The sequence below is a fragment of the Loxodonta africana genome, chromosome 13 (genome assembly GCF_030014295.1).
Source record: "Loxodonta africana isolate mLoxAfr1 chromosome 13, mLoxAfr1.hap2, whole genome shotgun sequence".
NCBI lineage: Eukaryota > Metazoa > Chordata > Mammalia > Proboscidea > Elephantidae > Loxodonta > Loxodonta africana.
This window is the reverse complement of record NC_087354.1, coordinates 33,103,676-33,116,673: the sequence shown is the minus strand read 5'-3', so window position 1 is coordinate 33,116,673 and position 12,998 is coordinate 33,103,676. Positions and strand designations below refer to the sequence as shown.

At 44.5% G+C, this 12,998-nt stretch overlaps 1 protein-coding gene across 2 annotated transcripts in view; it reads right to left on the bottom strand.

Moving 5' to 3' along the window:
• SH3GL3 (SH3 domain containing GRB2 like 3, endophilin A3) overlaps positions 1 to 12,998 on the bottom strand; it is a 193,930-nt gene that overhangs the window by 23,256 nt on the left and 157,676 nt on the right. For both annotated transcript variants that reach the window (XM_023552988.2, XM_064267193.1), the window contains 3 exons: positions 10,848 to 10,981; positions 6,837 to 6,995; positions 137 to 240 (listed from right to left, as the gene is read on the bottom strand). In XM_023552988.2, coding sequence (XP_023408756.1) covers positions 137 to 240; positions 6,837 to 6,995; positions 10,848 to 10,981 — 397 coding nt within the window. The remainder of the gene's footprint in view (positions 1 to 136; positions 241 to 6,836; positions 6,996 to 10,847; positions 10,982 to 12,998) is intronic.

Here is a 12,998-nt window from a genome sequence, read left to right as displayed (position 1 = left end):
GGGAGGGAGGGAGGAGGAGAGAAACAAGGAGGGAGGGAAGTGAGAGAGCAAGGAGGGAAGGCGGAAAGGAGGTTCATGGACTCACTTTAACTGTGCGCCCTTGGCTTGTAATAAACACGAACATGAAGGCTCTTACCGCGTCTGTAGCTTGCTCTGCAGCTCCTGCAGAATCTCTGTGGACTGCCTGTGATAGTCTAAAGCTGCCTCTATAAACACGGCCAACTGGCTGACTTGTTCTACCTGCAGCAGAAGTGGAAAATTACTGCATGGAGGCCACAGCCTGCGTCACGTTCAGAGAGAGAGGAGACCAGTAACCAAGACCCAGCTTTGCAGGGAAGCCCGTGTCGGCCCCGGCTCTGGGCCACTCATTCCGTTTCATCTCGCAGCTCTGCATAAGGAACTACAGGGCATGGTATAGGGCTGCGTGTGCTGGAAGAACGTGTTCACGTTTATTTGTGATTCGGAATTTGATTTAACTCAATAAAAAGCCTGTTTTTCCAATTAGATGATATTCTCAGGAGATTTTTATCCAAAAGCGGAGAGATGAAGCTTTTCCAGTTACAAGTACAGCCAATATTTTGTAAATTAACTGATTACTTATTGAAGTGTCTTCATAAGCATTTTCTAGTGTAAGCCAAGTCAAGAAACAAAGTAAATTATGCCATTCTCAGATGAGGAAAGGGAATCGGGGAGCAACACGTGCCCCAGGACAAAGCTTCACCAATGCCCTATATATTTTCATTGCCAGAGACACAAAATATCTGAAACACAGAGCTGAAAGGAATGAACTATAAAGACTCTGGCATCTCCGTTTCCAATAAATCAAGACATTCGCTAAATTAGGGACTGATTTACAGTGAATGTAAAAAAAAAAAAAAAAAAAGAAGCTATGTCACGTAGCAGTCCCTGGGTAGTGCAAACAGTTAACGTGCTCGGTTGCTAACTGAAAGGCTGGAGGTTCAAGTCCACCCAGAGGCACCTCAAAAGAAAGGCCTGGCAATCTACTCTGAACAAGAAAATGCTGTGGAGTACAGATCTACTCTGACACACATGGGGGTCTCCATTAGTGAAAGTCAACTAGATGGCAACGGGTTACTGGTTATGTCATGTGAGGAAAAACTAGAAGACCTGAGGATATATAATATGAGGAAAAGCCTCCAGGAGAAGCTGAGTGCTTCCTCCATGTGTCTAGGGGTATGCCCTAAAAAAGAGGGATTAATTAAACTTATTTCTCAAAACTCCAGAGGCAGGACCACTGTGGAGAGGTGACAGGCTGCCCACGAGCAATTCACTCTGTGAATTCCAGATCTGGACAGAGACTCACGTCAAAATCAACCCCTGCTCTTTCCAGGTTTCCCAATGCCTATATATCTTTTCCATATTTCATTTTTTTAATCAGCTTTAGGAAAAAAATCTGTCCTGCTTGTTCACTCATACAGTCTTACCCTGCATCACCAACCATGGGTTTGTTTGCCTTCAAAGATCTAAGTTGTTTTCATTTAGTGTTGCAAACCATTCTTTAGTTGCCTCTACTTTCATTTGCCTTACCTATTTATACTTTTTTTACTTATTTATACTACTTTAAACATGGGCTCAGCGTGTGTTTAAGATATACATGGCATTCCACTTATGCCAAACTGGAATGAGCGTCTGAACAATGAAATCCCATCATGTTACGTTTACTTTACCAGCTCTGTGGCTGGAAAAACAGGCCAACAAGCCTAGCCTTAAATTTCCAAAGACCCAATAAACAAAACAAAGACAGCCTGGCCCCTACGAAATCATAAGGATTTCTAAAGTTTCACCTCTTTGGCTTTTTCACAGACTTTTAAACACACCCAGCAGCTCCACGGCCTAACGTGATCACAGTAGAATTTGCTACAGGAAGAATTTTTTATCCTTATGATGTTAGAGTTGTGTGTTTGGTAAAATCTGTGCTAACATTGGTAAAATCTGTCTTCACTATAGTTTCCCCTATTTTAATAGTTGCTTTGAAAGATGGTTGACATTTTATAATTTTTAAGAAACAGTGAAAAATCACTAAATGAATATTCCTTGAAATGTGTATGGAATGGAGGGGTTTACCAGCTATCTTCTCTGATGTAGTTAAAATAGAAGATTATATAACCTAGAGACTCATTCCCAACTTTTCCACTTGATGGCTGACTTTTGGAAGGACAGGAGTCCTGAGAGTCCCTCAAAGCTTGGGGAAAGGGGCAACAGTAGTTCTGCACAGTGCTGTACATAGTAGGGTCTCTGTGTAAGTCCTGAAGGGGGGCTACTAAGCTGTGAGCCACTCTTGTTGACAGTGAAGACACATGGTGCCCCAAGTGAGTTATTTTCCTCTCCATGCCAAAAAAGAGAAGCATCTAGCTGTCTCTCAGGCCAGGAGCAATGAGCTACATACTGGGAATCAGCACAAGTGGCCTCTGCTTCCCAAACCATAATCAGAATTAAATACCTGGACAGAAAAACCCAAAGAGCAATAAACCCAGGCCTTGCATTAGTTGAAGCTTGTCTAGAAAGGAAACATTTTTTCTACCTGCCATATCTCCCAACTGGGCAAATCTATCTGTCAAATCACGGAAGGTTATCTGGGATGAGGAAGAAAGGCTTACTTCCACTTCCAGGCTGAGACCTGGGCTGCCACTTTGCTGGGTGCCATCTTGAGAGCAACATGTGACCTACCCCTCTGGAAAGGTTCACTCCACACACACAGGAACAGAATTACCAGAGAACTAGCTCCCCTCTCTGAAGTAAAGTACACTAGCTGTTGGAGGTGGGTTCATACCCAGCTCAGATGCTGGAAGTAAGAAATTCAAATGCAAACAGACTGCCCTGTAGGCTAGAGGTCAAGGAGGCACAGGCCAGACACAGGCAATGGAAGATGACATGGGTAGGAAGAGGACCATGAAGCTATAAGGGTAAGAGTCAGAGAAGGAGATGTGACAATAATAGCAGAGATCAGAGAAAGGTATTTGAAAAGGCTATGGTGCTGGCTTTGAAGATGGAGGAAGATGCCATGAGACAAGGAATGCAGGTGACTTCTAGAAAGTGGAAAAACCGAGGAAATGGCATCTTCCGTAGAGTCTCTGGATGGAACACCAACCCCTTGAACTGTAAGATAATATAGCCATGTTGTCTGAAGCTGCCCTGTTTGTGGTAATTTGTTACAGCAGCAACAGAAAACTGATACCAGGCTACTTCGGCCCAGTCTCAAACCAAGTAAAATCTAACAATAAAATTATCCCCGGTCAGGGACCCCTGTTTATGGGGGATGTAGCTTATTGATTTGAGATTCCTGTGAACCAAACTCACAGAGGTAATTAAACACACTGACTGGGCCTGGGGACTTCATTGTTGATTCAGCCCCATCCTATGGCGCCTCCCTCTGTTATCAGGGGAGACACCATAGCATAGGTGCTACTGTTGTTAGGTGCAGTCGAGTAGATTTTTGACTCATGGCAAACCCATGTGACAGAGTAGAACTGCCCCATAGTGTTTTCTAGGCTGTAATCTTTACAGGAGCAGATCACTAGGTCTTTCTCCCATGTAGGCCACTGGGTGGCTTCAAACTGCCAACCTTTCAATTAGCACCTGAGCACTTAAGCATTTGTGCCACCAGGGCTCCCCACAGCATACGTAGACCTGCTTTATCTCCCACGGCCGGCCACCTACACTGCACAAGAGCCCATGTGTTACTGCTGATGCATTTTACCTCCAGGGCTCTCTCCAAATCAGGCAGAGCTTTGGCCAGCAAGCTTTTTGAGGCATTATCTGATGGAGCTTTTGCCGTGCCTTAGCAGAAGTGTAGGACATGAGGGCTGGAGAACGTGCCAGCTGGTCCCTGGAGAATGACATCTGGGCCTCTGAATTGTTCATGCCAGACCAAGATGGGCAGGTGGTCCCGGAGCACCAAGCACGCCACCTCAAATTGTTTCCCTTTGTTCTCCATATTCCTTTCCATATTTCCTTTCTCTTTCTGCTTCCAGGCCCTCTTCATCCCCTCTTCACTCCTCTTCCCGGGGCTGAGACTGGGGGGTGGGACTTAGTTAGTAGGAGGGTTACTCTGCCTCAAAAAACAGCTCCCCCAGTCCGTGCGACCATGTGAGGCCTGCTCCTCAGTTTCAGCTTCCCAGATTGTGTCTGGTTGGGTGAGTAAGGTGGGCTCTGCTGGGGTTTGCTTCTGTCAATCAAGGTCCCAAGGAATAAAAAGCTCTGTCTTGACTTTGGGTCCAAGCCATCTCCTCTGACATAGTTTACCTGAAGGCCTGTATTTTACAATTATTGGGTATTCACAGCAGTTCTAAAAGAGGTGTCCTTTGATTCCCATCTGGCTTTTCATGTCAATTCTTCAATTGGTCTGAACCTGAAGGGGAGGATGACCATGACCGATACCCCCAAAACCTCTAACTCACAACAGAAGCAGAATAATAGGGTGGTGCAAGCAGTTAAGCACTCGGCTGTTTACCGAAAGCTTGGTGGTTTAAGACCCCTCAGAGGTGCCTCAGAAGAAAGGCTTGGTAATCTCTGAAAAATCAGCCACTGACAGCCCTGGGAGCAGAGTTCTACTCTGACACACATGGGGTTGCCACGGGATGGAACTGACTTGATGGCAACTGGTTTTTTAATATAAGCATCTCCCACTTGTGTTTGGAGGAAATGTCAGGGCCTCGGCTGCCTGTTACCTGTTCCCCCCGAGGGCATGTGTTTGACAGTGTTTATCTATCTGCAGGAAGTAGGAGGGCACTTATCTCCAGCAGGTGCTAGTTCAGGTGGAAGTGCTGTCCAATCCACTGGGCAATGGAAGGGGCTGCAGACCCACCGTGTTTAACCTGGAAATTACCCCAGGCTCCAGCCACCTTTAGTTCCAGGATCAGTTCCTGGAAGAAAACTTAGTGATCACTGGTCACCTGGCAGCACAGCTCTTCATTCAGGACTTCCCCACCAGGAAAGGATACAGATGATGCAGACAAGAGGGGGAGTGACACACGTTGGACATGTGGTTGGTGACCCAGAGGGAGCACGAAGCCAGGGTCCTGTGGGCTGCAGAGCCACTGGCCCTGGCCTGATCTCTAGAGAAGGGCAAACGATGGGGCCGAAGGTTCAAAGTCTGACCCAGCCACCACGTATTGGTGTTCTCTTTTCCCCAAGTCCTGTGTACTGCTTCTCCACAAGTACCAGGCAATTTCAGCGTGAGCATCTCGGGTGGAATAGGTGAACTGGAGAAGACTGTCTCTATCTTGCCTAGTCACCAGGGGAGATTTCAAATAATGCAGTCTGAGACAAAACAAAACCAAATTGCTTAGAGACAATCTCAGGAGAAAATTTATATTTTTAAGGGAAAACAAACATACAAACAAAAAAGAAAAACAGAGCAAACTGTTCCACCTCTTCCTGTTTCCCCAAAAATGTAAAAAACACAGAAAAATTAAAAAGAAGAGACATCACATAGTATACTTTTCAGCACTTGAGGGTTTTATGGGTATGAGAAATTTCAAATGGGTCCTCTAGGATTAGTGCTTTGTCAACAGTGGATATAATCCTTATACACGTCATCATGGGACATAAAAGATATTCAGTACATGTTGTTTGACTTGAATCAGTAGATGCAAGACCTTGGTGTGTATATGTTTTAATAAAGTACTATAAGTACAAGATGGTTCTGAGAATAACTAAATCCCCTAACTTGTCCCACATGTTTGAAAGTATAACAAATAGGTCCAGACCTAACACCATGGTAAGATGGCTCGTGCCATCACCAAGGCTAGGCTCAGGACAGGGACTTGAAAGGGAGGCAGGTGGCTGAACCTCTTGCACTCAGGCAGTGAAAAACATCAATGGCTCCTTGTCACCAAGGCAAAAGAGGGTGGCCCTCAGCCACCATGTCATCAGTCGGGGGTTATTACGCCTTTACAAGGTCACTGTGAGTCAGAACTCACTCGATGGCAACTGGTTTTATCCCTTTCAAAAAAACAGTTGTCATCGAGTCAATTCCAACTCATGGCGACCCCATGTGTGTCAGAGTAGAATTGTGCCCCACAAGGTTTTCAATGGCAGTGATTTTTCAGAAGTAGATTGCCAGGCCTTTCTTCCAGGCACCTCTGGGTAGACTCAAACCTCCAACCTTTTGGTGCTCAGCAGAGCATGTTAACCATTTGCACCACTCAGGGACTCTACTATCCCCTTTAGTTCCATGTAATCTGACTTCGCCTGACACATAAAATCAAAGCTGGCTACTGAGAATCACAATACAGTAGACTATTGGCATTTCTGAGGGATATGTCCCAAGACCTTCACAACCCCCAAGTTCACAAGCACCACTATAGCACAGCTGGAAAATTTAAGGCATGTTTTTGTATTCCGAAAGTTCAGCTATGACTAGTGGAGGCATCAGGGAGCGCAGTGATAAGACAGAGCCTACTACATGTTAAGAGGCTGGCCCCCTGTCCCCTAACAAACATCTGCCTCACAGAATGCTTCCCATGAGCAAAGTTAGAAATTACCACATGACACGGATTTCCATTCTGCTGTGAAATCACAAACGCCATAGCCTCAAATGTGAAGATCTACTATACAATTCCCCTAAGGCAACCCCACCTCCTCCAGAGTCGATTCCAACACATCTCTGAAACAATCCTGTGATAAACCCAACGGATTTGAGTTGAGTCCTCCTGGCTGTCTGAGACCATCTCTGAGGCAAGAGATTATGGCTACAGAAAATTCTGGAAGCTTTTGTAACAAGTAAGGCCCTAGAGTTTCTCAATATGTTGATTCCCGTCATACATTCAATGTTTTGTTTACACGAAAGTCTCCTGTTTGGTTTAAATACTTACATCATTTTCTAAAAAATTAAACATGCTTCTTTCAGCCAACTCCTTTGACTCTTCAAATTTTTCTACCGCTTGTCTGACTTCTTCATCTGGTATCTTACCTACTCGCTTCTTTTTATAATCGTAATCCAGGCGGCGGCCTTCCAGCTTTTTCAGGTGGTGCTAAAAAGGGAAAAAGGAGTCTCTCAGAGAACTGTTACACTCAAAAGGTGACACAAAGAAATCTTCATTATTTCTAAAAAAATAGTCATTGATTTTTCTTGGCTAAAATCCTAGTGGGCAGGAACACATTTTTCATGTCTTTCGTATCCCTCACTACAGGTACTCAAGAAATATTTGTGCTGAATGAATGGATGGATGGATGGATGACTGGATGGATGGATGGATGACTGGATGCATGGATGGACGGATGGAGGGATGTGGATAGATGGATGGATGGAGGGATGGCTGGATGGATGACTGGATGCATGGATGGACGGATGGAGGGATGTGGATAGATGGATGGATGGAGGGATGGATGGATGGCTGGATGGATGGATGGACGACTGGATGGGTGGATGGATGGATGAGTGTCCATATGGAACATAAGGATGCAGTATCAGCACTCAGATTGCATTTTCCAAAGTTCTTTGTAGGATCCCTCATTTCAACTCTGTTAATGTCAAGATAATTTCTAACCAAATTACCTTTAACAAAAACAGGGACATTTCTCTTGTACATTCTTGACAGATGCTAAGAAGCAGCATATAAAAACACAAATTTCTAGTATTCCCTCAAATATTTATGAACCTTCCATAAAGTTCCCAAACAATTAGAACATACGTAGAATAAAATGCTGTTAATGAATGTGACATGTGCAGAGGAGAAACTTCATAGGCAACCTCTAAAATGGTGACATTTCTGGAAAATATTAAAATCCCTTTAACAACTAGAGCTGTCTATTCATGGAATGAGCTGCTTATGTGGTAGTAAGTTCCCCAACACAGTTGGTATGAAAGCAGAGGAAATCCCTCATCGGAAACACTGTAGAGGGGATACTGTACAGAGCAGGGGTGGTGCCTTTAATAGTTTAGGATTGTCATCCATGGAAAACAGCTATTTGGTACCTAAAGTGCACATGAAAACTGACTGTTCTGCTGGAGCACACAGGTAACTTGCGCTATTCATTTTAGCGGGTAGCACCAACTCTAACTTTTGTGATGATGAGGTGAGGAGAGTATAAGGGACTAAAAGTCAGCAGCATCCCTCTTTTATGTTCTGTGACTTTGAGCAAGCCCCTAAACCCCTCTGCACCTCCAATGTGTGTCTGTAAAATGGGGACAAGGATGGCTCGTCTGGTCACCCGTGGATGAAGACATGTTTGTAAAAGTCTTTTAAAGCCATAAAATCCTGTTAGATGTAAGTCAGTTGTATGTTAAATGAATTGGCTCTCCAGTCCTAACTGCTGAGATACATACAGGCTAGCTGAGACTAGGAAAAGCCTTCTGAACCTTAGACTCTTAACTCTTGATCATTTATATGATTTAAGTTTTAATTTATAGGGTCCCTATATCAAACACCAGGAGTCCCTGGGTGGTGCAAACAGTTAACATGCTTGGCTGCTAACCGAAAGGTTGGAGGTTCAAGTCCACCCAGAAACACCTTGGAAGAAAGGCCTGGCAATCTACTTCCCAAAAAATCAGCCATTGAAAGCCGTATGGAGCACAGTTCTACTCTGACATACATGGGGTCTTCATGCATCGGAGTCAGCTTGATGACAACTGTTGTTGCTCTTAGGTGCTGTGCAGTCGATTCCAGCTCACAGTGGCCCTACGTACAACAGAACGAAACACTGTCTAGTCCTACGCTATCCTCACAATCGTTGCAATGTTTGAACCTATTGTTGTGGTCACTGTATCAATTCATCTCCTTGAGGGTCTTCCTCCCTTTTGCTGACCCTCTACTTTACCAAGCCTGATGTTCTTCTCCAGGGACTGGTCCCTCTTGGTAACACGTCCAAAGTACATGAGATGAAGTCTCACCATCCTTGCTCCTAAGGAACATTCTGGCTGCACTTCTTCCAAGACAAATTTGTTCGTTCTTCTGGCAGTCCATGGTATATTCAATAGTCTTCACCAAACCCATAATTCAAAGGCATCAATTCTTCTCCAGTCTTCCTTATTCATTGCTTACCTTTCACATGCACATGAAAAGGCAACTGAAAATACCATGGCTTGGGTCAGGCGCACCTTAATCCTCAAAGTCACATCTTTGCTTTTTAACACTTGAAAGAGGTTTTTTGCAACAGATTTGCCCAATGCAAAACATTAATTTCTTGACTGCTGCTTCCATATATATGTTGTTGTTGTTAGGTGCCATCGAGTCAGTTCTCACAGCCACCCTATATACATATGGAGCCCTGGTGGCACAGTAGTTAACAGCTATAGCCATTAACCAAAAAGTCAACAGTTCAAATCTACCAGCTGCTCCTTGGAAACCCTATGGGGAAGTTCTACTCTGTCCTATAGGGTTGCTGTATGGTCGCTATGAGTCAGAACTGACTAGACAGCAGTGGGTTTGGTTTTTGGATTTTTTATACATATATATAGAGCCTTGGTGGTACAGCGGTTAGCACTTGGCTGCTAACCAAAAGCTTGGTGGTTCAAAATCACCAGCAGCTCCATAGAAGAAACAACCTGGCATTCTGCTCCCATAAAGATTACAGCCTAGGAAACCCTATGGGGCAGTTCTACTCTATAATATACCGTGGCTACGAGTGAGAATTGACTTGACAGCATACAACATATATATATGTATATATATATGTGTGTGTGTGTGTGTGTGTGTGTGTGTGTGTATCTCAAACAAGCTGAGTACCAAGAGATGCCATTTAGAAAATTATTTTGCTGCACAGGGAACTGCAACATTTAAAAATGAGTATATTTCACACAATTTCTCTGACTGGCTACACAGAACGCACACACGTGTCCCTGGCTATCCATCCTACAGCTTCAAGCGCAGTGGAAGAGTACAAGCACCCTTTTGTGTGGCCTTCCTCAAGGATAACTTTACCAGATGAAAGGACAGGTTATATATTTCACCAAAGGAGATGTTTGTGCCTGCATTTGGGAAAGATGTTTTGGCATCCCCCACCCCAGAATGTCACTTCCATTCTAGAATCATTCGTTCAACAGTAATGTGTGAGCAGAAGCCATGCGCCATGCACTATGGCTACAAGAGTGAACAAAGCACGCTTTCTTGCCCCAAGGAACTTACATTCTGATAGGTGCGGCAAAGCACATACCACAGGGTGCTCCCAGGGCTCACAGAAGGAGCACCTAGTTAAGTCTGGGGAGAGATAAGAGAACTCCCTAGGGAAAAGAACCTCTGGGCTGAGATCTGAGAGGTGGGCTGACTTAGCCAGGAGAAGTGGCAAAAGCAGAGGGACAATGATATAGAGACAGCAAAAGCAAAATGTCTCCAGGGAATGGCGAGTCATTCAGTGCAGCTGGACAGAGTTCACATTGGGGTGCGTGAGCAAGAAGGCTGCAGGGAGAAGGAATGAGCTCCAGTTGCTGTCCAGTGGACCCTGACTCATGATGACCCCACAGACAGAGCAGAACTGTGTTCCATAGGGTTTTCCTACTGTTCTCTTTACAAAAGCAGATCACCACGTTTTTCTCCCATGTAGCCATTGAGTGGGTGGGTTTGATCGGCCAACCTTTCAGTTAGCAGCCAAGCACTTCATCGTTGCACCACCGGGGCTCTATGCTGCCTTCAATAAGATACAGAATTTTAAAGCTAAAAGGGACTTGGCTCACATCCACCCATTGCCACACCCTCACATCCACACAGATAGGGCTAATTGATTCTGGGACTTTCCCTCCACTGAGCCCAGATAAACATAGCTGAGTTATTCTTTCACCACCCCACATAAGAGGATGCTTTCACCAAGTCCCTACAGAAATGTTTTAATGGTTTTAAATAGAAACATTTTATGTAACAAGAGGTATATTTATAGCCTGGAAGACTTACCCCAATCTCTTTTAAATCTTTGTCCTGTAATAACTGAAGCGGATCAATAAAAGTCTGCTTTACATTAATGTCAAGGGAATCTTTCACTTCAGCCATCAGCTTCATGGCTTCGCCAACTTCTATCAGTGCACTGCCTGGAACAGAAAAAAAACAAAAAAGCTGCTTCAGGAGACCGTGCCAGGAAAGCAGAGACAGTTAATTCTTTCTCCAAAGTTCGAGGATGACAGTGTAAGAAGGTCCTCGCTTCTGGGACCTTGGAATCTCTGGCCCAGAAAAAAAGAAAGAAAGAAAAGCCTTCCTGTTTTCTACATTTTGCTCTCTAAGACCTTCAGCACTTTCACCACCACGTAAAATAAGACATTCCGAGGCTGACAGACCAAGACACCTACGACTTTGGCCACTAGATGGCGATAAAGCTACTTAAAAAAAACGTGCTTTTGTGAACTCCTGGCACCAAGGGTTCCATAGAAGCTCAAGAATTAAATCCTTCTTAACAAAGAAAAAGGATTCATTCATCAGGGGATAAGTATGAATTAATAATGATTACAACAGAAATAAGCAAACAAAACCTCATTTCAGCTTCTAGCTATCAGATCTTGAGGCAGCTCCTTGTGTCCTTTAGACTAGTTCTAGGGCTCCCCACCTTCCCTGATGTCCAAGAAAGCCTGAGGGTGTCACACGGAACATCCTTTCAGCAGGATGGGCAGGGCCTGCTCTTGCAGTGAGGCCCAGGCCAGCCTTCCTGGACAGCAATGGGCAGCTTCTGCCAGATTGTTGTCAGCTGTTGTTTGAGTTGGTCCCCAACTTATAACCATCCCATGCACAACAGGATGGGACCACTGCAATCCATGGGGTTTTCACTGGCTGAATTTTTCAGAAGTAGATTGCCATACCTTTCTTTCTAATCTGTCTTAATCTGGAGGCTCCCCTAACGTCATAACAACACCTGACAAGGCTCTACTGACAAGACAGGTGGGGGCTGTGATTGAGGTGCATTGGCCAGGAATTAAAAAATTTTTTTGTTGTACTAATCAAAAGGTTGGCAGTTTGAGTCCACCCAGAGGCACCCTGGAAAGAGCATAGCCATTAAAAACCCTGTGGAGCACAGTTCTACTCTGACACACATGGAGTCACCGTGAGTCGTAATCACTGAGGGCAACTGGTTTGGTTTTTCGGTTTCTCTCAGTCGCAGCTAATCTGCAGTCATTTGCAAGCAGGCGTCCTGGCTGCTGTGCATGATAAAGATAGCATAGTTCTCTAGAAGACAGCCTTGGAAATGCCACCCTAGGCTTAACAGTTTTCTTTTATTTGGGGTTTTCAAGCTAATCTTGTAAAAAGGTAGATGGAGCTTCGAGTGTTTCACCTCCCAGACTGAAAGACTTTAAGGCCCAGCCCAAGTCTGACCTTCAAGTTATTTCACCCACCAGTAGGGCAAGCGGAGTTTATTCACCTGTGAAACAGGGATAACAACATTGGCTTCGCCTCACTTTTCTTCCCAATAGCTGCCTCATCTCACGTGTGTGTTTGTTTCTTTTTGTTTTTGTTTATAAGAAATAAACTAAACAGTGTGTTATTTAAAAAAAAAAAAAAACTCATTGCCGTAGAGTCAATTCCGACCCACAGTGACCCTATAGGACAGAGTAGAACTGCCCCATAGAGTTTCCAAGGATCACCTGGTGGATTTGAACTGCCAACGTTTTGGTTAGCAGCTGTAGCACTTAACCACTATACCACCAGGGTGTTACAGAACCTCACAAAACATAAAAGAAACTGTTACTCTCAACTAAAGCTGTCTGGGACTCCATTTTGACCTACTGGTAGCTTCATTCTTTCTGGGAAACTAAATTTCCTTAACCCAAGTTTCCTGAGTCTGGTTCTAAATCTTTCCTAGATGGAGACGTTATGTCTTGCCTAGCCTGGGGACTCCTTCCTGCTCAGCTTGTCAGATATGGGGGAACTGTACCTGTCCCGACCTCTGACTCTGCCGACAGGACCCACACCTCAGACTGTCAGTTTACCCTTGACAGAAACATTTTCAAATGCGTTTCTTTGAAAACTCCAAACATTACATTTTGAACACTGGTCATCGCCTCCCTGGAATGGGCATTGCCTCCGCTTGCCCCCAAATGTTGTTGTTGTTGGCTGCCATTG